General features: G+C 47.9%; 1 protein-coding gene across 1 annotated transcript in view; it reads right to left on the bottom strand.

Annotated features, from left to right (window-relative positions):
* Positions 1–2,069: 2,069 nt before the first annotated feature.
* Positions 2,070–24,517, bottom strand: part of LOC141991558 (broad substrate specificity ATP-binding cassette transporter ABCG2-like) — a 39,886-nt gene continuing 17,438 nt past the window's right edge. Inside the window, exons 5-17 of the mRNA XM_074959886.1 lie at positions 22,565–22,679; positions 20,731–20,883; positions 19,167–19,324; positions 17,560–17,711; positions 15,879–16,004; positions 14,518–14,774; positions 13,340–13,422; positions 12,778–12,867; positions 10,523–10,647; positions 9,862–10,016; positions 4,775–4,864; positions 3,240–3,358; positions 2,070–2,353 (exon numbers count right to left, since the gene is read on the bottom strand). Of these exons, the coding sequence (XP_074815987.1) occupies positions 2,206–2,353; positions 3,240–3,358; positions 4,775–4,864; positions 9,862–10,016; positions 10,523–10,647; positions 12,778–12,867; positions 13,340–13,422; positions 14,518–14,774; positions 15,879–16,004; positions 17,560–17,711; positions 19,167–19,324; positions 20,731–20,883; positions 22,565–22,679 (1,771 nt within the window). The 3' untranslated portion in view covers positions 2,070–2,205. The remainder of the gene's footprint in view (positions 2,354–3,239; positions 3,359–4,774; positions 4,865–9,861; positions 10,017–10,522; positions 10,648–12,777; positions 12,868–13,339; positions 13,423–14,517; positions 14,775–15,878; positions 16,005–17,559; positions 17,712–19,166; positions 19,325–20,730; positions 20,884–22,564; positions 22,680–24,517) is intronic.

Raw genomic sequence — 24,517 nt, forward strand, 5'->3', positions numbered from 1 at the left:
CCTCTCTCGCTCTGAGGTGCGCCCTGTGGTGCAGAGCTGAGCGGGGCTGGGGGTAGCCCAGTGTGGACGCAGCCTTTTGCCCACGGCCTTTGCTGTGTCTATGGACAGAGGGCTCCGGCTCCAGCACTGTCAATCAGGCTCTTTCCAGGGGACCCAGGAGCCGCTCAGATCATTTTAAAATGACCAAAAGCTTTATTTCCATTCCCTATGGGGCTCACCCTGAAGAAAGCTCCACCTCATGCCGCTGAGGGAACCACACTGGGCTGTGTTCCTTCAAAGATCGCTACTGCAACAGAGCCTGGTGGTGCCCTAATGCCCAGCTTCGATGGAGTCGGAGTTGATGTGACACCTGGTGATGTTTCAGAGTAGCAGCCGTGTTAGTCTGTATTCGCAAAAAGAAAAGGAGTACTTGTGGCACCTTAGAGACTAACCAATTTATAACCATTACTAAGCAGGCTCTGCTGCCCTTTTTCTACCTGGCTGTTGAGACTTTGTTAATATGTCTGTATAGCACCTAGCACAATTACTGATCTCAGTTAGGGCCAGACAGTAATATAAATAGCTATGGATGTGTTAATTAATGGCCCTGTAATACCGAAAAGTGTCTTTTTCCAGCAAACAACACATTTAAAAATGTTTTAATGATTACTCTAAAAACAAGAAGACTAATCACAAACAATTCCAAGTATCAGACAACATTGTTTAGTTATTTAAACTGACTTAGTCAACACCAACATTTGTACCAACAATTCAAAGCTGCTGAGGAAGTGAAAAGCCAGGAATTGCGATTTCAGATCTAGCAGGGGCCCTTCCTTATCTGATAGTGAAAAACAGAAGCACACATGTTTTGTGGTGATAGCATGGCTGGGTTCAACTGTGATCTTGATAAGTGCTCTCTGCCTGCCACATATGACTTGCACATGCTTATCTTCAGGACACTAAGGGTTGTCTTTGCTGCAGCACTAGCTTGAGCTGTAACTCCAGTGTTGCCTCTAACCTGAGTCAGGCCCACACACAAAAGTCTGTAGGTCAAGTGAAGTGGTGCTTTATACTCAAGCTAGCTTGGCCTGGGGGGTGGGTTGAAGCTCCACTGCTGCGGGCATTGGAGCTAGGAATGCAGCTTCTCTGTGCTGCCAACCTAATCATGCTGTGCTGCTCAAGTGTTGTTTGGCCGCATGTCTGCTCCACTGGAGCTAGGCTCACTTAAGAGGAGTTAAGTTAACGCATGAAGATACACTCAGACTGCGGTTCCCTCTATAAAATAAACATTCACCAACATATCACATAGAGGTATCAGATTTTGTACTCTTTCCCTGTACTGAGAATAAGAAATAATGGCAGAATCTTCAGTGCTGCTATGGTAACCTTCGCTGTACATGACTTACTGGTTGCAGCCATTCACTGTATGTATAGAATTAGGCATAATATTTGTTTATTGTTGAAAAATTCCAATTCTGCAATGTTAAATTCCACAGCACATTCTGCGCCCCTGTGAGGTTGAGACCCACCGCTTGAGAAAGACCACACTAGTTGACCATGAGCCTGTTTGGGTTTGGCAGGTCCTACATAGCTGATCTTTCTTCTTTACCTTGTGGTAGGAGAGCTGATTTTGGTATGGGGAAAGCTTCTGATGTTATGATGCTACTAGAGATAAAATCTGCACCATGCCCAGTTTGCAAAGCAAGGCAATTTAAAATGTTTTCTAGTCTTAAACCTTGAAGCGCCTCATAGAACAGGCCTCTTTTGTGATCCAATAGGCACTAGTAAAAACCCAATACCAGTGCAGAAAAACAGTCATTATATACCCATGATAGGCAGAATAAAGGTGATTGCCAAAATGAAATCTGGTTCATATTAATTTATATGTTTAAATATGTTTTCCTGAGATACTGCAGACAGTGGCCACAGAATAATGAAGTTATATAAATTAGAGTACACCTTTACAGAAGTGTGTAAGAGAACATGATATTCTAACAATTCCTTACAAATAAAATAGCCAGCAATTCAACAATAGACAAGGTAAAAAATGTTACTCATATGATCACATAATAGATGTGCAAAATGTGGCCACTTGTCAAGTGCAAGAAACATCGGGCTTGAGGCGATGCCCACTGAATCTTTCATTGGTCTTCAGTGAGCACGGGCCTGACAAACTTTGCAGTTTCAAGTCCTGAGGTAAATCACAGAGGAATGTGATGGGTGAGGCTAGGTGAACTTCTTCATGAATCGAAGTTTCCCATAGGCTATCAGGAGGAAGATGGTAGCCATGCAGCCCAGAGCCACTATGTTTTCCCACATGGCCCAGTTGGTAGATGCAATCCCTTGGCTTAACAGATATGTTTCTCCATAACACCTGCAGGGGGACATGGGACAGACGTTAATAGTGACACTTAGCATGTTCTGCCAGAGATCTCCAAGTGCTTTACGAAGATGGCTACTGTTATTTCTGTTCTGCAGAGACATTTTCTCCCCAAACAGAGACACTGAGGCTTATCCAAAGTCACACAGTGGGTCAGTAGCAGAGCTGGGATACAACCCCAGGTCTTCTGACTCCCACTTTTCCTATCCTCTAGACCACTTTGGCTCCTTTATTGGCTTCAGAGTACCAGCAATACCTAATGTGTCAGCACAGTGACCCTTTAACCGTCACATCTCACTGTATCCAGGGTTAAAACAGTTTAAGCTGGTACCTTATCTTTTTATACTCTGACTCATTTGGGTTGAAGTGTCCTACCATGAGGTCATACAGCTTGTGCTTCTGCATCATGCCGGGGATGATTTCATTCTTCCTAAACCATCTCAGATGGGAACTTTTTAACCTCTCATGACAACTCCACAGCCTCTCTTTTGTTGTTGATATACCCCATTCTGGGAAAACGTGAGGATTTTTTAAAAAAATATTCTTTATAAAGATAACCCATGGCAGGTTACCAAAACTAAATTTCAGATAGGCAAAGTCCGTTTGGACGTGTTGTTGTTCGTCCTTCCCAGGCTGGGGTTCCAGGCTGGCAGCCTACAGTTCCCCCCTGAACTACAGTATATTTACTAAAATTGCTCAGACACAAGCCCCCCAAAATCTGCTGAGGTGGGTGTCCTGCGACGCTTCCTTGAGAAAGCGGCTGATGAGCATCTACTTTCACGAGCAGTATAGTGACCCCAAGCTAATGGCTGTAAAAACTCCACCCTCAGAAAACTCATTCCCACTGAGGCCCAAGAACTGTTGTAAGCCAGAGACTTACGTTTTTCCAAATTGTGTAGCATTTGGGGAGCAATCAGCTGCATCCCCAGAGGACGCAGTAATATTCTGGGGCTTCTCACCACAGAAGTAAAGGTCTCTAAATTCATTGACTTGCAGGGCCTGTGGAGGAAAGCAGACATCATGATGTAGTAAAGTACTGCAACATCATCCTACTGTGCTGATTTCAGAGTAACAGCCGTGTTAGTCTGTATTCGCAAAAAGAAAAGGAGTACTTGTGGCACCTTAGAGACTAACCAATTTATTTGAGCATAAGCTTTCGTGAGCTACAGCTCACTTCATCGGATGCTGTGCTGAGTAAACATTCACCTTTGGGTGAAAACATTCCCTAGGGGCTGTACCCTGATGAAGTGAGAAGTGCTGTGTGTCCCAATGACCTTGAGAGTTAGGCCAGTGGGAGATTTCAACTCCTGGTAGAGCCACCTAAGTTGGACAGGGACCAGTAGAAGAGCAATGTCTGATCCTTCTGGCTGGGGGTTGATCAACAGGTCAAAAACCTATCCTCAGGGGGGAAAAAATGTTAAGTTACTGAAACAAAGCAAGGGAGCCATTCTAGCAACCAGCACGATAGACTGGGATGGCAGAGCGTTATTATTGCCCTAAGCGACGCCTGATGATGCAGGAAGGATATTCAGTTTTGGGTGAAAAGCTATTGGGTGCTTCTCTTCCCTGTGGCTAATTACGCCTGGCAAACATGCAGAGTTTGCTTCTCAGCTCGGCTCGCTAGTTCAAATCCAATTTAAGTAGGTAATGTCCAGCTGGAACGGCCAAGATTTTGAAGAGTGGCTAGTGATTCTGGGTACCTGATGTGAGATACCTCAAAGTGCTGGGCACCCGCCCTCTGAAAGTCAGGCTCCCTTCAGGTGTCTCATGTTAAGTATCCAAACTGAGGGGCCAAAGATCACTCATTGCCTTTGAAAACCTTGGCTGTTGCTTTCTGAGAAGGTGTCTGAGGTTCTACGTGAACAGGGCTGGGTGTCCCAGCTTGGTTCCTAGTGGAAGAAAAGATGGTGTGGTGACTAGGGCACTAGCATGGGATGGTACCACTGACCTGCCTCCCATGGAAAATTCATTAAAGATGGTGAGGTGCTCAGACACTGTGGTAATGGGCGCCATACAAACAACATAGATAGATGTCCACATCACATATAGTGCCACCACACACATGGGTCACTGCGCTGGCAATCTCTGCTATCAAGCCATGGACTACTGAACTGCCCTGTCACCCATAGAGATGGTCTCTCCAGGCTAGGGGCTAAGCCCATGGGTGGGTGGCAGGATAGGGTGATTTGCCTTGCTGCTGCCCAGGTGGTACCTATTTTGTGGCTCAGTAGAGGAGTTCATTCCCTAGAGCTTCCAACCCAACACCTTTCATGAGAATATATTAACTCATAAAATTATTTTAAAAAAAGAGTCCTAAGCAATTACTTTCAAAATAATTTTATTCACCTTAAAAACCTCTCCAGGAGGTGACACCCTGAGCACCTTATTCATTTCAGAATAACATTTTCTACTCACTGTGAGGCCGTATCTGGGGATGCTGAAGTATTTGAGCCAGTTCAGCCATCCCATGACCGAAGGAAGGTTCACCAACAGGCCAGAAAAGAGCTGAAATGACAGAAAGAAAGAGGCTGTCATGCGTTCACGCACTGACACAGATCCATACACTTTTAGGCCTTGGCAACACAAGAGTTGTGTCACTTTAACTATACCAGTACAGTTAAAGCAACACTGCTCCCCCTAGAGTGGATGCAGTTGTACTGGTATAAGTGTGCCTTATACTGGTTATTCCCCTTCCCACCTGGGAAAACGGCACCTGTATGCCAATCAAACTGCACCCACTCTTCAGGCTGTACCTGTAGAACTATAGGAGTTAAAAACCCATCACCCCCACCTTAAACTCACCCAAGCCTTGAAGAAGTGTATTCAAGGAAGAAACAAGTTAATGGCAAAAGCCAAAAGCAAACCAGAGCCAAAGCATAAATGAGGGGGTGAACATCCCCATTCCTCAGACTATGTGCAGCATTCAGGTACTAATGCGGAGAGTGGACCAGATGATACGTCTGAGGGAAGGGAGCAGAAGGAGACTCCGCTGGTTGGAAGGCATGAGATGCACTGTCCTGAGATGGGGGGGTTCCACGACCACCACTCCCAAGAGAAGGAGGTGGGTGGTGGTGGTCGGGGACTCTCTCCTCCGGGGGACTGAGTCATCTATCTGCCACCCTGACCGGGAAAACCGAGAAGTCTGCTGCTTGCCAGGGGCTAAGATTCGCAATGTGACGGAGAGACTGCCGAGACTCATCAAGCCCTCGGATCGCTACCCCTTCCTGCTTCTCCACGTGGGCACCAATGATACTGCCAAGAATGACCTTGAGCGGATCACTGAGGACTACGTGGCTCTGGGAAGAAGGATAAAGGAGTTTGAGGCGCAAGTGGTGTTCTCGTCCATCCTCCCCGTGGAAGGAAAAGGCCAGGGCAGGGACCGTCGAATCGTGGAAGTCAACGAATGGCTACGCAGGTGGTGTCGGAGAGAAGGCTTTGGATTCTTTGACCATGGGATGATGTTCCATGAAGGAGGAGTGCTGGGCAGAGACGGGCTCCATCTTACGAAGAGAGGGAAGAGCATCTTTGCGAGCAGGCTGGCTAACCTAGTAAGGAGGGCTTTAAACTAGGTTCACCGGGGGAAGGAGACCAAAGCCCTGAGGTAAGTGGGAAAATGGGATGCCGGGAGGAAGCACAGGCAGGAACGTCTGTGAGGGGAGGGCTCCTGCCTCATACTGAGAATGAGGGGCGAATAGCAGGTTATCTCAAGTGCTTATATACGAATGCACAAAGCCTTGGAAACAAGCAGGGAGAACTGGAGGTCCTGGTGATGTCAGGGAATTATGACGTGATTGGAATAACAGAGACTTGGTGGGATAACTCACATGACTGGAGTACGGTCATGGATGGTTATAAACTGTTCAGGAAGGACAGGCAGGGCAGAAAAGGTGGGGGAGTAGCACTGTATGTAAGGGAGCAGTATGACTGCTCAGAGCTCCGGTACAAAACTGCAGAAAAACCTGAGTGTCTCTGGATTAAGTTTAGAAGTGTGAGTAACAAGAGTGATGTAGTGGTGGGAGTCTGCTATAGACCACTGGACCAGGGGGATGAGGTGGATGAGGCTTTCTTCCGGCAACTCGCAGAAGCTACTAGATCGCATGCCCTGGTTCTCATGGGTGATTTTAATTTTCCTGATATTTCCTGGGAGAGCAATACAGGGGTGCATAGACAATCCAGGAAGTTTTTGGAAAGCGTAGGGGACAATTTCCTGGTGCAAGTGCTAGACGAGCCAACTAGGGGGGGAGCTTTTCTTGACCTGCTGCTCACAAACAGGGAAGAATTAGTGGGGGAAGCAAAAGTGGACGGGAATCTGGGAGGCAGTGACCATGAGATGGTCAAGTTCAGGATCCTGACACAGGGAAGAAAGGTAAGCAGCAGGATACGGACCCTGGACTTCAGGAAAGCAGACTTCGACTCCCTCAGGGAGCGGATGCGTAGGATCCCCTGGGGGACTAACATGAAGGGGAAAGGAGTCCAGGAGAGCTGGCTGTATTTCAAGGAATCCCTGTTGAGGTTACAGGGACAAACCATCCCGATGAGTCGAAAGAATAGTAAATATGGCAGGCGACCAGCTTGGCTTAATGGTGAAATCCTAGCGGATCTTAAACATAAAAAAGAAGCTTACAAGAAGTGGAAGGTTGGACATATGACCAGGGAAGAGTATAAAAATATTGCTAGGGCATGTAGGAATGAAATCAGGAGGGCCAAATCGCACCTGGAGCTGCAGCTAGCAAGAGATGTCAAGAGTAACAAGAAGGGTTTCTTCAGGTCTGTTGGCAACAAGAAGAAAGCCAAGGAAAGTGTGGGCCCCTTACTGAATGAGGGAGGCAACCTAGTGACAGAGGATGTGGAAAAAGCTAATGTGCTCAATGCTTTTTTTGCCTCTGTTTTCACTAACAAGGACAGCTCCCAGACTGCTGCGCTGGGCATCGCAACATGGGCAGTAGATGGCCAGCCCTCTGTGGAGAAAGAGGTGGTTAGGGACTATTTAGAAAAGCTGGATGTGCACAAGTCCATGGGGCCGGACGAGTTGCATCCGAGAGTGCTAAAGGAATTGGCGGATGTGATTGCAGAGCCATTGGCCCTTATCTTTGAAAACTCGTGGCGAACGGGGGAAGTCCCATATGACTGGAAAAAGGCTAATGTAGTGCCAATCTTTAAAAAAGGGAAGAAGGAGGATCCTGGGAACTACAGGCCAGGCAGCCTCACCTCAGTCCCCGAAAAAATCATGGAGCAGGTCCTCAAGGAATCAATCCTGAAGCACTTACACGAGAGGAAAGTGATCAGGAACAGTCAGCATGGATTCACCAAGGGAAGGTCATGCCTGACTAATCTAATCGCCTTTTATGATGAGATTACTGGTTCTGAAGGGAAGGCAGTGGATGTATTGTTTCTTGACTTTAGCAAAGCTTTTGACACGGTCTCCCACAGTATTCTTGTCAGCAAGTTAAAGTAGTATGGGCTGGATGAATGTACTATAAGGTGGGTAGAAAGTTGGCTAGATTGTCGGGCTCAACGGGTAGTGATCAATGGCTCCATGTCTAGTTGGCAGCCGGTGTCAAGTGGAGTGCCCCAGGTGTCGGTCCTGGGGCCGGTTTTGTTCAATATCTTCATAAATGATCTGGAGGATGGTGTGGATTGCACTCTCAGCAAATTTGCGGATGATACTAAACTGGGAGGAGTGGTAGATACGCTGGAGGGCAGGGATAGGATACAGAGGGACCTAGACAAATTGGAGGATTGGGCCAAAAGAAACCTGATGAGGTTCAATAAGGATAAGTGCAGGGTCCTGCACTTAGGACGGAAGAACCCAATGCACAGCTACAGACTAGGGACCGAATGGATAGGCAGCAGTTCTGCGGAAAAGGACCTAGGGGTTACAGTGGACGAGAAGCTGGATATGAGTCAGCAGTGTGCCCTTGTTGCCAAGAAGGCCAATGGCATTTTGGGATGTATAAGTAGGGGCATAGCGAGCAGATCGAGGGACGTGATCGTTCCCCTCTATTCGACATTGGTGAGGCCTCATCTGGAGTACTGTGTCCAGTTTTGGGCCCCACACTACAAGAAGGATGTGGATAAATTGGAGAGAGTCCAGCGAAGGGCAACAAAAATGATTAGGGGTCTGGAACACATGACTTATGAGGAGAGGCTGAGGGAACTGGGATTGTTTAGTCTGCGGAAGAGAAGAATGAGGGGGGATTTGATCGCTGCTTTCAACTACCTGAGAGGTGGTTCCAGAGAGGATGGTTCTAGACTATTCTCAGTGGTAGAAGAGGACAGGACAAGGAGTAATGGTCTCAAGTTGCAGTGGGGGAGGTTTAGGTTGGATATTAGGAAAAGCTTTTTCACTAGGAGGGTGGTGAAACACTGGAATGCGTTACCTAGGGAGGTGGTAGAATCTCCTTCCTTGGAAGTTTTTAAGGTCAGGCTTGACAAAGCCTTGGCTGGGATAATTTGATTGGGGATTGGTCCTGCTTTGAGCAGGGGGTTGGACTAGATGACCTCCTGAGGTCCCTTCCAACCCTGATGTTCTATGATTCTATGATTCAGCACAACAAAATACATCCCTTTACAGCTTATTTCAAGGTCTTTTCCCCATGACCTGGCACGATACTGTTTGTCCAGGCTGTCTGCAGTGCAGGGAAAAGGGGTTTGTTTTTAAACTTCCTTGACTGAGGTTGTTAAAGAAATCATGAAAACATTTACTTCTATTTGAGACACAGAATTTTGGTGTAAGCAGGCTTGCCTTTGCAGGCTTTGGAGGAGTTACACCCACTAATGCCACTGGTGAATATGGCCCCTGGAAAGCAGTAAAAGGAGCCCGGTTCTCTCAGCCCAATCCTCGTTACGGACATACTCACGTCACAGAGCCATGAGCCTCGGCAGCTTTCTTTGCCAGAAGGAAGGCTATTGACTGTGTGCACTGGTAGGGCTATTTGATGGGCCAGGACTGGAATAGCAGGTGAAGTTGTGGGTCAGCAGAATTGCACTGGTATGGTGTGCTTGGAACTAGACAAGCAGGGAGCATTGCAGGTCAGGGTTAAGGTGCATTGTAGACCAGGACTGGAATAACTAAAGGTGCAGCAGCAGGTTAGGATGCGCTACACTGGATGCAGGACAGGATGGGAATAGCAGAGGGTGCAGTAGGAGAGAGGTTCACAGGCAGAGCTATGTTGGGCCTGACAACGTGGGCAAGGGGTACTGCAGGTCAGTGCTGAGGCCCATGGGCATTTGGCAGCATTAGGTGGAAGCTTAGGACTGGAATAGCTGAGGGAGCTGCAAGGCAGAAGTAACATGCATTGGTAGAGTTGTATGTGTGATCTCGGACTGCAGTGACAGGGGGTGCTGGAGGTCAGGACTGAGGTGCACTGTGTACGGGCAAGGGCCAAGACTGTCAGAGCTTCCCCACCCCTATTAATCCCTCACTTCCATTAGTGCTCAATCCATTCACATCTGCCTTCCATGCAACCCCCTCTCCCCCCAGCCACGCACACAATACTCACAAGCATGAAGACAAAGCAAACAGTGATAATCAGATTGGCAATGGCCACTACATTCATCCCAGCGCTGATAGCCAGAGACATGGCCGTGGCTGTGTAGGACACTAGCGCCAGTGTCAGTATGAAGAAAAAGAACCGTCCTGCTAATGCCTGATAGCCTGTCAAAACAGCAAGAGACAGACAGGTCCGGTGAATGGCTGGGTTACAAAACCTGGGCAGCTGCTCTTGGATCCCTGTCCATGGTAGCAAGACACTTGCTTAGGCGAGGAGCAACAGGGTTTAGAGTTGGCTGCAATGAAGCAGAAGCCAGATGGCCAAGAATTCAGGAGATGAAAACTGAAAAGTAAGTTTACTGGGAGTCGGTAGCCAGCTTCACCCTGCATTCCTGCTGCTGGCTGGCCCTCTTCTAGCATGACTTCCAGCTAGATTTCACCCCATGAATTGTTTCTGTATATCAGACTGCATTTAACAGCCTCCAAACACTCGCACAGTTCAGTCTGTGCAGGGACACTGGAGGCACTACCTCCCCCTTTTTAAAAAAACATTTGTGTGGCTTAGCTGTAGAAATTAAGCATGGACGACTCAGATTCAAGACATCAAAGGTGTTTCTGCAAGAACAAAGCAGGGGAGGAAGGGAGGTTAAGTGAACGTATCAATTCTTTACCAATCATCCAGTAACTTATGCCTGAAAAGAGAATGACTGGAACAGTTCTCATGGGCAAAAGGTCTCCAATCAACAAGGCAAAGAAGTATGCGGACACTCGGTAGTACCCACTGGTATACTGATGGCTGTGAAGACAGGAACACAGATTATTGTCCATGTTTAGAGGTTATCAATATGGATGAGAACTACATTGAGCAATGTCTATCTGTTATTTATTAATAAGACATCTGTAATGTCAGGATAACTGGGTTCTATTCTTAGCTCTGCCACTGACTCACTATCCAACCTTGGGTAAGTTGCTTACCTGCTCTGTGCCTCAGTTTCCCAATCCATAAAATCGGGGGGGACGATACTGATCTGCCCCTACAGGGCTGTCATAAGAGCTTCCTTATGCTCTGTAAAGGGTTTTGAGATCCCTGAGTGGAAGGCACTATAGCAGTCTGAAGCATTACTATGCTGAAAAAGCCCCCCACCCCCAAAGGGAATGGTCCTGAACATTGCACAGGTGGAAGGCCAAAGGCTGGTTCTCACTGGAAGAGGACTGATTTGAAAGTTTCCCTGGCTAACTCTGAAAATCTGTTTCCAAGCGGAAGTGGAAGGCTCAAAAATTGGGACTCACTTCTAGGCCACTGACTCAAATCCAGCCCAGCTCGTAACCACAAGTCATTTGCTGTTTGCTGGGCCAGGTGAAATGAGCTGGTCTCAGGTCAGTTACCAGGGCCAAGGTGCCCCGGTCACCACTGCCAGCGCAGGCTCCTGTTAGTGCTAGTCTTTGTAGACAGGCCAAGCAATGATTAAGCTGTGGAGGCTGAACTCTGACAGGCCCTCATCCCTAGAGTGCTTCCTAGGGCACAGCGCTGGCAGAAATCAGCCTGAGGGAAGCTGGCAGTGCTGCTGCTGAGGCTGTAGTGGGGAGAGGCAGATGCATCCAGTCTCCAGGGGCTATCATGCCAGCGCCCTATGGAGGCACTGCATACACTTTTAAGAGGTAGTTATGTGACAGCTGTCATCTTGTCAACACAGCGGGGATTGATCAAGTGACCTTCAGAGCTAAAAGTAGGAGTTACTACAGCTTGACCCAAGGCGCTGTAGCTGAGGGCTGTAACAACTCATATCCTGTGTGGATAGGCACAGAGGGGGACCTGTAACATACACTTTCCAGTGGGTTACAGTTGCATTTCAGAGAGAGATTCCTTTAGGGGCAGCTTTAAACCACATTTGCATTACTGCTGTGATGCAAAGGGGACTTCACAGGGGCCAAGGATCTGACGCCCGCTGATGTGGAAGCTATTCTTTGAGGCCTATTTCCTATCTATGTATGTGGGATCACCAGGCTCACAGTTCTGGCGTCCTTACAGGGCTGGGCCTCAATGCTAAGCCGTTACGGGCAGGGGTGATGGATTCTGCCTAAAAGTGTGTGTGTGGGGGGCACAAGGCCCAGCTCCCTCTTTCCCCCGGGGCCCTGTCCCCTGGCCAAGCTGGAAGCCAGAGCCTGCCTGGGGAGCCTGCGCTCTTCCATCTGCCCAGAGTGGAGGGGCCCAAGAGCAGCTTCTGGCCCATGTCCGGGGCAGGTGGAGGGTCCGTGGCTTCCCACAGCTGCCTGTGCTGCTCTTACTCCAATCCAGCTCCAGCTTCCAGCCTGGCCTGGGGGCAGAGCCTCAGGGGCTGAAGAGCTGCAGCCTGGCCATTGTAAAAGTCGCTTGGGCAGCTGTGGGGGGCTGTGGACCATCCACCTGCCCTGGGGCCCAGAGGGCGGGGACGCAGGCCAGGAGCTGCTCTTGCCCCCCTCCCCCTCGGCAGGTGGAGGGTCTGCGACTCCCCAGGACTGCTCTTACCTGGGCCACGCTCCAGCTCCTGGCCTGCCTAGGAGGCAGGGCCTCAGGGGGAAGAGCAGGGGCAGTGGGCCAGGCCTGGTCAAAAAGTGTGAGGGCCTTGGGCCCCCCATTCTGGTGCCCCTGATTATGGGTTGTCTTATCTCTACCTCTTGAGCACTCCTGTGCAGCTTCCCCAAATTCTGTCCCCCCTCCACTTAGCTTGGGCTCTATGTTCCCTCTGTACCATCCCAGGTTCCTAAAACAGAGCAGGGTCCCTATTTCAGTGGCACGATCTTTGATAGTAACAGAGGTTGCAGAGAAGAAGCAAAGCCTCAAAGTCAGGTCCTGGCAGGTGAAACTCGTTTCAGGTAGTCTGTCAAAATTCCCACCCTCCGTCCTAAATTCTGATAAAGAAATTGTTGTGGGAGGGCTGCTACTTACATAAACAATTTCTTGTCCTTTATAAACAGCTCGATCGCTGATACACTGGAAAAGCACTGGTTTGTGGTTACAAAAAACAAGGATCCAACCCTGGAATACAAATCAAAATAGTTGAAGACCAAGGCACAGGCCAAATTCTCCAATACCAGAAACCTTATCCAGGATCATAGCAGCTAGAGACTCCAGAAGTCTATTGTATCATCAAGGCATTCCCCTGCCAATACAGTACAGTTCCCTGACACAGGAGGTATCAGAGAGACAAGGTGGGTATGGTAATATATGTTATTGGACCAACATTGCATATAGGAGATATCAGATACTTAACTGATACCACCTGTAGCTGTGCCTGTCTCTTCTTGTTTCCTTCATATTCCATGTGGGAATACTCCTGGGGCTGATGGCACAGCTGCTGTTTCAGGAACTACAGTAATGCCTGACCTCGGGCACCAAAAGCTAGGATGTCAAACCCTGTTCACCCCTCCTGGATCTGAATGTAGCCCAGGGACCCAATGCCTCCCTGCTGCTGAAATGTAGCAGAGATTGACCCTATTTCAAGCCTTACCGATTCTGAATGCCACTTTGGTCTAGTTTTACTCTGAAAAAGATGGCCCCCACAATCAGGGCTAGGATGATGGTCACTGCGATCTGGAGGTGCAAAGAAAAAGGAATCGTGCAAAGGGAAGAATAGGGAGGAGTCACCGGATAAAACACAAGTCATTAGAGCCACGTACAGGGCCCAAAATTCACATTTGTCTCTGATGTTTTCGGCCAGTGTTTGGGTACAAACAAAGATACTGGGCCAAATTCCCATCAGTTACCCCCAGGACAAGCATAAAAGCCTTGGCCACACCCCTCCCCAAAGAAACAGAATCACGTGCTCCAAAGTAACATTAACCCTAAACAGGGCAGAGAATTAACAGCACACTCAAAATTCAAGGCAGTGACTACATCCCCAGTGGGATGGAGAACTGACCATTTCCCTGCCACTGTCACTGTACTTGTACAGAACTAAGGCTCGGATCTTTAATGGTGCCTAAGTTGGTTGAGTGCCCATTGTCTATGAAGGGTGCCTAGTTCCCTTAGGTTCCTGGAAAATTCCAGCCCTATTTTGACAGGTGCTTTATAAATATCGATTGACATAATGGGATTTGGAGTCCTCTGCTTTAAGATCACTGATTGGACTCCAGTCCTGGTCAGCAGGGAGCAAAAGTCATTCAGCAGCCCATGTGAAATTCCGTTTCTTAATGGACATGTGGCCTAGAGATGTCTACGGGGTCACAGGAGTGTTCTGAGAAGAACTCAACCCATTGTCTCCCTGTGCTGAATCCTGCTTGCTGCTCATTTGTTTAGGGTTAAATAGTGCTTTTAATTACAGTCCCTGTCATTCAGGGCTGTGTAATCTGCATGGAGCAAAGACATTGTGCTTAGGAGACACCCCAAGGAGTCCCAGTTCCTCCCCTGTTTCTGCCTTGCTCCAGAGGCACTGTCATCGACTGCTGGCGTTTACCAGCCATTCAGCTCAGCCAGCCAGCCAGGGGGTCTGCTGCGATGTCTACTAAAGACCTGGAGTTTCACATAGGTCACCAGTCAGCCATCAGGCAGTCACGATTTCTTGCCCCTGCTGACCAGGGCTGGATTCAAACAAGTGATCTAGCGGGGACGGCGATACCACAGCAAGGAGCCTGATATGACCACTGCAGAGTGAGACTGGAGTGGTCCTGCTCAGCAGCAGTGTCTCACCTGTGCCACAGATGCCTGGGGGTTTCTGATGAGGTTTTTGATGGCACGCTTGGACACCCAGTAGAGCTGGGTGAAGAAGCCATTTGCATATGTGACCTCATTCATGCGCCTTGACTTCCCCTGCTCATTCTGCTGGCTGAGCTCCACTTTCTTCAGCTCTTCCCTTGTGTCCCGATACTGGCCGGAGTTCAGGTACTGCTGGTGCAGAGTTTCCACTACACTCCTGTCCGCATTCTGCTCTTCATCACTGATTACCCCTAGAGTAAAGGGCCCAAGACAGGACTCAGCATGACTGGTCCAGTCTCCCATCTTAAACCCAGTACCGCTGGCTCAGTGGGATCTCACTAATGCAACCCCTGATCATGAGGAACCTGCGAAATCTTTAGCTGACCAGGATTTGGAGTCAACGTTGGAGCTTCCCATTGGGTTTGCTCCAGGTTCCTTATTCATGGAGCCCACTAAAGAGACTGCTGGCCGGCATTGCAGACCAGGGCCCAGGTCTTCAAAGGGATTTAGGTGCCTAACTCTCAATGTAATGAATTAGTAGGTGTTAGGATCCTAAATCCCTTTGAGGATCTGGGCCCAAGTGACAGCACTCTAGCTACCCAACTGCTTTAAAGGTGGCTGGCACCTTCTTCAATGGGTGGAGGAGCGCGAGTGTGCACCCTCTACAGAGAGATTCTGTGCAACAGGGTCTTTGCTGTCTGGCCATACAACAGACCTGTTGTACTACACAGTGCTGCACACCGCATATGCATACACGGCTACAGAAAAAGACAGTGTTTGATCATAAATCAACGCTGGCTGGTTTGTGTATGTTGCTTCCTTGAAGGACAAGCACTGTTCTCTAGTGGTTAGAGCATAGGATTAGGAATCAGGATGTCTGGGTCCTGCTCCCAGCTATCTGGCTGTCTCAGAGTTTTACACTGCTGCCCATCACCATACTATCTGAGCACCTGCCACATAAAACCAACAGCAATTACCAACATCTCTAATGAATTTCAGGGAGTCTGTGGCACTGCTCCCTTTTCAGGGTCAGAATTCTGCTTGGGCTTGAGTTTTAGTTTGCCTCTGCTACCAGTTATCTGGGTGACCATGGGCAAGTCACTTCCCACAACTCCATGCCTCAATTTTTGCCTACTGTAAAAGAGGGTTGATAGCACAAAGGCACCTTTTCAAAGCACTTTGAGAGCCTGAAGGCTCCTGCTGAAAGGTGCTATATGTGAGGGCAAAGTACGAGTAGGAAAATACAACAAAATGCCCATTCACGAGGAGAAAACAACAAAACAAAAATCTACCCTCACTGCCTGCAACTTCCCCTGCAATCTGGCCAAGGCCTGCTGTCTCATTCACTGGCTCACCTCCTCCAGTCCCTCCATTGTCCAGGCTACTCTGATCACCTCTGTTTGCAGCCACGGCGGTGGAGTCACCGTTTATCACGTCGAGGAAGAAGTCAGCCGGGTTGTTGAAGGGCTCGCATTGAAACCCTGTAATGATAGCAAGCAGAACACATTCATGTTTTAGACAGAACACTGCTTGGTAATGACCAGTTATAAGAACACTCCACCCTCCCCCGGCCTCTTTCACACAAGCCTCTTGGGGTGCTTTGGAAGCACTGACTAACCACAGCACCGCTGCTGGGAGGGAGGATTACCCCTTGTTTTACAGGTGGGGAAACTGAGGCATATCCATAGGTTAAGTCCACAATTTTGACAAGGTTTTGGGTGTTTAACTAGAGACACCTTGGGACTAACTATACCTGCAGCTCCCTCTGCCTTGAACTGAGATGTGGGTGCCCGGCCTTTCTGAAAACCAAGCTCAAGGTATCTCCTATTGGGCACCCAGTGCTCTGCAGGGCTAGACTGTCATGGTACCTACTTGGCCCGTGGAGCAATAAGGCCCCTCTATGTCGCCTCTGCTCTGCTGGGGACTCTGGCCACAGGTGAGGAGAGCATGGCTGCTCGGCCAGCGGTGCCTGTGGCAAGTGAGTGGGTGGGTGAGAAGGGAACTGAGGGGCTGAGAAGACACAACAACACCGGTCATCCATCCCCCGCAACTCACTGGCCAGAGGGGAGTAAGCTGTGCACCCACACAATGAAGTGTGCTCCTGAGCACGGAGGGAGGAAGAGTGACAGGGCAGAACGTAAGGTTACAGCACAGTGACAGAGAGAGGAATAGAACCCAGGAGTCCACAAAACACTCTCCATTATTCACAGAAGCAGGGTTCCCACTGTGTAGTCATTACCCTGCTAACACAGGTGTAGGTGTAACACCGACAGACCCTGGTCGTCGGTGTGCGGGTATCGAACCTGGGACCTCTGGAGCTAAATGCATGAGCCTCTACTGCATGAGCTAAAAGCCACATGGCCCTTAGCTAAGGTTGTAGAGCAGACTCATTAATCTCTCTCTCTCCAGGTGATCTTGGTGCCAATAGATGGGACAGAACACCACACCCAGGAGGTGTGTGGGTTACATAGGCACCAACCACAGTGCTTTTCACCCTTTGCAAGAAATACCCTCTTGAACATGATCTTCCCTGCCAGTCTCCCCACCTTCTCAGCAGCCTTCAGACCTGCGGACCCTGCACCCAGATCCTCAGTGGTCCACAGACCTCAGCGTGAGACCCATTGAGATAACCCTGCCTGGGATGCACATAGCCACCTAACTGTAGTGACCTTGTCGTTTGTTTACTGAGCTTCTAAGTGTCTGGGAGCCTGCTGTCGGCCATCATTTTGCGAGGCAGATTGGATACAATGAGCCCAGAAGGGGGGATATACACTGAGCTCTCATGGAGACCTTACGTTTGTTTTTTTGCTTTTCTTAATCTGCATAAAACTCATTCAGACTGGAAACATGGGGCTGCTTTTTGTGTCTAGAAAATGCAGCAATGGGCTAAACGTAGCTGGAGCTGATCCATTGCTATTAAGGATCAGGCACTAAGCAATTAAAATAATTTACCACCTTATCTCTTGCTGTGTTTTGAGACGTAAGCACTTAAATATAATAGGGATTAGCATTATTGCATTTGCACTGCAGACTTACCGATAGAACTAAAATAGTTCAGGGCTTGCTTTGCTGGACCATGATACAGCACCTTTCCCAAAGCCAACAAAGTCAGGCTGTCAAAGAGCTTGAAAATGGAATAGCGGGGCTGGTGGATAGAGAAAATGATGGTCCGACCTCTTCTCGAAAGCCTAGGATAGGAGCAAAGAGTACAAATCTCAACTGTGCCCATTGTTTGCCAGAAGCTGGGAATGGGCAACAGGGGATGGATCACTTGATGATTACCTGCTCTGTTCATTGCCTCTGAAGCAATCTGGCATTGGCCACTGTTGGATGGCAGGATACTAGGCTAGATGGACCTTTGGTCTGACCCAGTATGGCCATTCTTATATACATATTTCAGAAGAGAGGGCAAGAGGATCTGGTCATTCACGGTCATTTCTCTTAGCTACTGTTTTAGCCTAGTCTACCCAGACCACTATTACCTAGTTTTCCTTTGAACTAAGTTTGCTGAAAGCCCTTTCACTGAGTGAACGTAGTGTTGAAGAAAGTGCCCAACTGACAGCCCTGAAGGCTTTTGCCCTCAGAACAGATACAGCATGGGCAGCAGCTGGGAAAGCTTCCCCTACAATGCCCAGCCAACAAGCTGCAAGCCTGAGAGGGAGGGAGCCATCTCTGGTGGAATGAGAGATTCAGCAGCCTTTCTGGAATGGTTGTTATGGACAATTTGGCCCTATCTACACCCAGCAGTCAGTCCCTCTACAGCCTCAGTTACGAGAGACCAAAGGAAACCTGTTATCAGCCATGGCCCATTTTCCTAATGTAGGGAGGAGGTCTGGGCAAAATGTTTTGTACAAAACTTTTTTGGTCCAAAACTGCAGATTTGGTGGCATCAAAACATTTTATGTCCATTTCACTAGATTGTTTTGGCCCAAAGACCATACATATATATATATATATATATATATATATATATATATATATACACACACACACACACACACACACACACATATTTTTTAAACCGGAATTCTTTGACAGTTGTGAAACAAAATATTTCGATTTTTTGGTTTGAAGTGATTTCTTTTGTTTCAAAATTTCCTTTCGTTTTATTAAAACACAAACTGGTGAAAACTGAAATTAAACTTTTCGATTTTGTCAAGACAAAGTGGCTCATTCAACCCAAGAGGATTTGGGATTTTTTGAGTCTTCCATTTGCTGAAAATTTTTGAAAAGTTTAATTTTTGGTTCAACCCAAAACAAATTTTGCTATTGTTACTTCTTGGAATTGCCAGCAAAACTGAAAAATCCACCATCGGACAGCTCTAGTCGCTCTGAGCAACAGCCAAAAAGTGACTAGACCATGAGGACTGAGCTCTCAAATCCTCCCCGCTCCAGAGGTGACCTCTCCGGGACAGAGCTGGGGTGCATTGGTTGCAGTGGGAAGCTGGCAACGGGACTGTCCATACTGTGGCTGTTCTTCAGGGCTCTGAGCTGAAGCCCAGTGAAGTCAATGGGCTTTGGATCAGGCCCTGAGAAAGAGACTGCCAGGCCAGCCTCTTTCACCAGCACTAAGACTAGGAAGCCAAGGGTTTAGATGAGCACAGAAGCATTGGTGTTAGATAATAAACCCCTGCAGCTCCTACCTTTTTAGGAGGATGAGCACTGCGTTGGCTGTGCTAGCATCCAGGCCAGTGGTGGGTTCGTCCAGGAACAGGACCGGGGGCTCCGTGATGAGCTCCATGCCGATGTTGGTTCTCTTCCGCTCCCCGCCTGACACCCCTCGGATTAGTTCTGTTCCTACCTACAGCAAAGAGTTTTGTGTTTGGTACCTGGCTTCGCTGTGGGGCACCAGGGTTGCCATGGCAAGCAGCAGAGGTGAAAGTAAGCCAGTATGGTCCGGTATGGTATACTGGCAAGAGCCGGTACATCGCCAACCGTACCGGCTTCCCCAGGCTGGTGATTTAAAGGGCACGGGGCTCCCAGCAGTGGCTGGAGCCCCGGGCCCTTTAAATTGCCGCCAAAGCCCTGCTGCCGGAGCCCTGGGGTAGCGGCGGCAGCCAGGAGCCCCTGGGGCTCCGTCGGCGATTTAAAGGGCCCGGGACTCCGCTGCGGTAGCAGCAGCTGGGAGCCCCAGGTCCTTTAAATCACCGCTGGAGCCCCGGGCTGCTGCTGCTACACCAGTGCTCCGGCAGCAGGGCTCAGGTGGCAATTTAAAGGGCCTGGGGATTTAAAGGCCCCGCCTCTTCCGGTTGAGGCCCCGCCCCCTGCTCAGGACTCCGGCATACCGGTAAGTCCTTTAAGTTACTCTCACCCCTGGCAAGCAGTCCCATTAACTCCCAGGGGACTAGCCATGTCTGCAAGCGCTAGGCCAAGCCGTGCTTGCTGGATCCTGTCCTCAGGGGACACCATGGGGGCAGTGTGGAGATCATACACAAGAGCAAATATTTCAAACACAAGTTGTGCTGCTGGCTAAAGGCAGCCTGATTTTCAGAGATTCTGAGCACTGGCAGCTCCCAGGGAACCAGAGATGGGGCAAGGATGGATTCACCCCATTGTGGGATGGGCCCCATAGCCTTTTCCACTGTGCAGTTGAGTGCTCAGCTACCACAGAGATGGGCATGGCATAAGGGCCTGAGTAGACCAGAGGGGACAATGACGACACCTCAGCTGAGATTGCCACCTTGGGCCCTTCTGACCCCTCATGAGTTTTAGCATCATGACCCCAACTTTCTCACATCGTACCGCAAAGCCAGGAAGTGTCTGGCAAAGGAGAGAGCCCTGTGATCTGGGGGCTGTAGACAGAGTTCTTCCCCTGTTCCTATATAGCACATGCACACTGGACATGGTCCAAGCTGCCCCACTTCCTGGAGCTCAACAAAACCTAAAACTGCCTTCAGGGCTCAGCTGTTCCTACTGCCTTCTCTGCAGGATCCCTCCTACCCTAGTTTTCTCAGCCTTAGAGAGAGACACAAACTCTTTTATATCTCTGGCTTGGAGCTAATGGGATGCAGCTGAACCAACATCAGAGTGAGTCAGCAAAAGTAACTCTACATCTCTGTGCTGGGTGTAGCCCCTGAACTCAGGGCAGCTCAGCAGAATAGCCCTGCATTCCTACCATGCTACAGTGCCCATCCCCACTATATGGGTGAGAAGTTAGGATTCTGAAGCAGGTTCTCCCCCTGACCCCGCCTCCCCGCAGGTACTCGCCCTAGCATCAGCTACTTTGCTGAGCCCCAGCTCAGTGATTATCTGGATGACCCGCTCTTCCTTTTCTTTAAAGCTGATGGAGCTGGGGAGGCGCAGGGCCGCAGAGAAGAGTAGATTCTCCCTCACAGTCAGTGTGCCCATAACCACGTCATCCTGAAAACAATGCAAATTCACTGCTGAAAAGCCAAGGACATTTCAGCTCAGTCCCAGGCACCTTGTTATTTGCCTTTCTGTAGCAGCGAGCGACCCCAGCAGGGATCAGGGCCCATTGTGCCAGGAGCTGTACATACACACAGTGAGGGTCAGCCATTGCCCCAGACAGCTTGCAATCTGAATAGACAAGGCACACAAAGGGCTACAGAGATGGGGAAGTGACTCACACAGCAGGTCAGTAAACAGAACCCAGGTCTCTTGTCCCCTAGCCCGATGCGCTATCCACTAGGCAACACTGCTTCCCACAAAGGCTGCTGTAGTGCTGGAAATGCAGGCTATGCAGCTTTGCACTGGGAGGTCATTTGTCATGTAAGTTACTGTGGGCCTGACTCCCAGAGGTGCTGAGCACTGAGAACTCCAGCTGAAGTTGCAAGTACTCAGTCTCCATAGGTTGAAAAGCAGCCACTCGGAGGAGCCAAGGCCCCCAATATGAGACTGAGCCAGCGAAACACTTTTAACACCTATTGGCTCCAGCTGCAAGTCATACTCAACCCCACAAAGCACCAAAACTGTGGGTGGAATCCTGGCCCCGATGACATAAATGGGGGGTTTGCCACTGACTTCAGCGTCACCAGTGCTTCCATCCGACATTCTTCTGTAGCACCTGGTCAGGAAGCACCACCCCCAGTGCTCTCAAAACGCAACTGTTCAACACAGTCCTGGGCACTTCGATCAGATTAAACCTGTCAAATTTGCACATATCTGTGCAGCTTCATAGCACTGAAATTACTATTTAAGGCTTGCAAGCCAGACCTTCAGCTGATGGAAATCAGCAGAGTTCCATAGACAATGCTTAGGTACATCAGCTAAAGTGCTGACTCTGTGGATAATTAATATGGTTCCAAGGCAGGAAAGGAGCAGATATCTTTAACCCGCTGACCCCCGTCATCCACCTACAAAGCAGAAAAAAGGGGGGGCACAGCCCAATAATTTTCCCCATATGCAGGTCACTTTGCATTTTGCTTTGGTTGCTTTATAGATAGCCAGTGGGTTGGAAACTGGAAAGCAAGGATTCCTAAACTGGGAATTCTTATGGGAAAAATCAAAATCCTTCACACTTTCTAAGAGCTACGGGGGAATGTTTGGATCCTGGGACTTGACATCAGCTGGAGGATTGAAAGCCAACATCAATTCAACCTCTGTTTTCAGCTGCTGCTTTAGTTGCCAAGTTCAGGTATGTTCTCTTTGCCTCTCCCAGCTACCTGAATTCTAGGCTGTCATTGCTACTCTGGAATGAGCCGAGTCCACCATTTCAATCTCGTTCCACGATTCAACTGGCACTTCCTGCCTGTAACGTAGTAGGAGTGAGGCTGACCAGAGCCTGAAGAAAATCCTTAGAGCTCTTGTTGCTTCCCAGTTTTAGCAAGGACTAGATATAGTAAAACATCTGATGACAACCACCCACCTGCATCTGAAGGGCCCTGCTTGAGATGTCTCTGCCTGTGGGCCATCACCTTGGTTAAAGAATCATGTGACCATGTAGGAGTCTGGATGCCACTTTTCCATTCTCATGCAACCCCCTTTACAAAGACTTCACACCTTGACCGCTCTTGATGACTAATATCTCTGCTCCTCAGCTTCTCCCAGCCAGGAGGCAGAGAGAACAGAAACAGACACTGACCTGCACGACATATCCTGAGATACACTTGAAATTCGGAGGTTGCGGGAAGCCATCTACGAATACTTGCCCAGACAGGCCAGCAGGGTCCTTTCTAGCAGCCAGCACATCTAGGAGACTAAAGACAAGCAACAGTCCTTAGGTTCCTCCATAACTACTCTTATTTTCATTGGGAAAATCATTTCGCGATTAGGGATAATTACTAAGGCTTTGCATTTCTGTTGAGCCTGCACTGTAATTTGCTCAGAGCATGCTGTGAACTGACTGATCTCAGCTACAAGCAGTGCAAGAGGCACTAGGTTCAGGCCTCAACTGCACTGGGATTTTAGCCATTGGTACAAACTCTTACTGTTGGTGCAATTCACAGGTGCACGTCATGTTGCACTCGTGTAAATAGTGCCTACAGCTAGGAGGTTGTCCTGGAGCAGCCACAACACTGGTAGAGCTCGGTGGTAGTTTGCAGCCAAAACGTTTTTCTGGTAAAAAACGCAAAGATTTGATGACAGCAAAATTTTTCAGGAATTCCTGTTGATTTCACTGCACTGTGTGTAAAAAACCCCAAACCACAAAAATATTCTGAAAGTCTAACCATTTCGTTTCAACATTTTCAGAGTGAAACGGTTCCATTTTTTAAATTGCAAATAACTTGTCCTTTTGAACTTTTCCTCTTATTTTTTTAAAAATTGAAAACAATAAAAAAAATGCTTGAAACTGAAAAAAAATTTTAGATGTGGGTCAAACATGATATTCTGTTGGACCTGAAACCAATATTTTTTGACTTTCTGATTCACCAAAAATGTCAAACATCATTTTCTGTTCAGCCAAAACCAATATTTTTTGGAATGACAAGTCAACTGAGAATTCTGTTATTCACCCCACTCTAAGCAGTGGCTTTAATCCCGGTGGAGACAAGGAATGAGTCTTTCTGCTAACAGCCAAACTCAAGCTAATTTTTTATAACTCAGAAATGTGCTGTCTAAGGGTCCTATCCATTGTAAATGAGGAGCAACTATATATATGTGTGTATATATATATATACACACACACACACACACACACACACACACATACAAAAAGAGGTGAATAAAACACTATTACCAAAGTGAACTCTTAGGTTTGGTCTACACTTAGAATTTATATTGGTATAGGTATGTCGGTGAATAGCAACAAAACCGTCAGTATAGATGCAGATGTATACAGAAAAGTACTTCTGTCAATGTAGCTAACAATGTTCCTACATCGGAGGAAAACTCGTTCTGTTGGTGTTTGCTGTATCTACGCTGACAGGCCTATGCCTACGTAGACTCTGTAATGCAGACATAGCCTTATGCAGATAGGATTTTGTCCTATCCTGGGTGAATACAAATGGATGCTTTTTTGAAAAAAATTTAGATATCAAATATTATTTAAATCAGATTTTTTTGGTTTTATTTAAATTGTAATAAGTATTTTTAAATATACATCTGTTTCAATGAAATCTGAATTTAATGCAAAATATGTTAAGGCCTAAACAGCTTATAATCTCATAAAGCATTTAAATACGACATAAATATTCTGTTTTGTGTGTTTAATTAAATTCTAGTTGCAGCTTGACACAAATCATGAGCAAAACATTAATTATCTAATAAATAAGCAAGATATCATTCACCTTTTTCTAACATACTAAAATGTACAGTTAATAAGAATCTGAAAATATTCTGCTCTATAATTGCTTAAATAAATGTATATAGTTGTAGTGTACCCTTGTAGGCAACAAAAAGATGCACCAAATCTAGCGTAAAAGCTCTCTTTAGTGGTAAATCAACATATTTTAATAGCTATTTCAACGAATGAGAAGGCACCTTTCTTTAGAAAATAACTGAAGTACAAATGGAAAGGTTGATGAAAATTGCTGATTTAAATCGAGGCTTGCCACGTGGTGATTTAAATCATTATTTCAATCATGGATTTAACTGG

The sequence above is a fragment of the Natator depressus genome, chromosome 7 (genome assembly GCF_965152275.1).
Source record: "Natator depressus isolate rNatDep1 chromosome 7, rNatDep2.hap1, whole genome shotgun sequence".
Taxonomy (NCBI): domain Eukaryota; kingdom Metazoa; phylum Chordata; order Testudines; family Cheloniidae; genus Natator; species Natator depressus.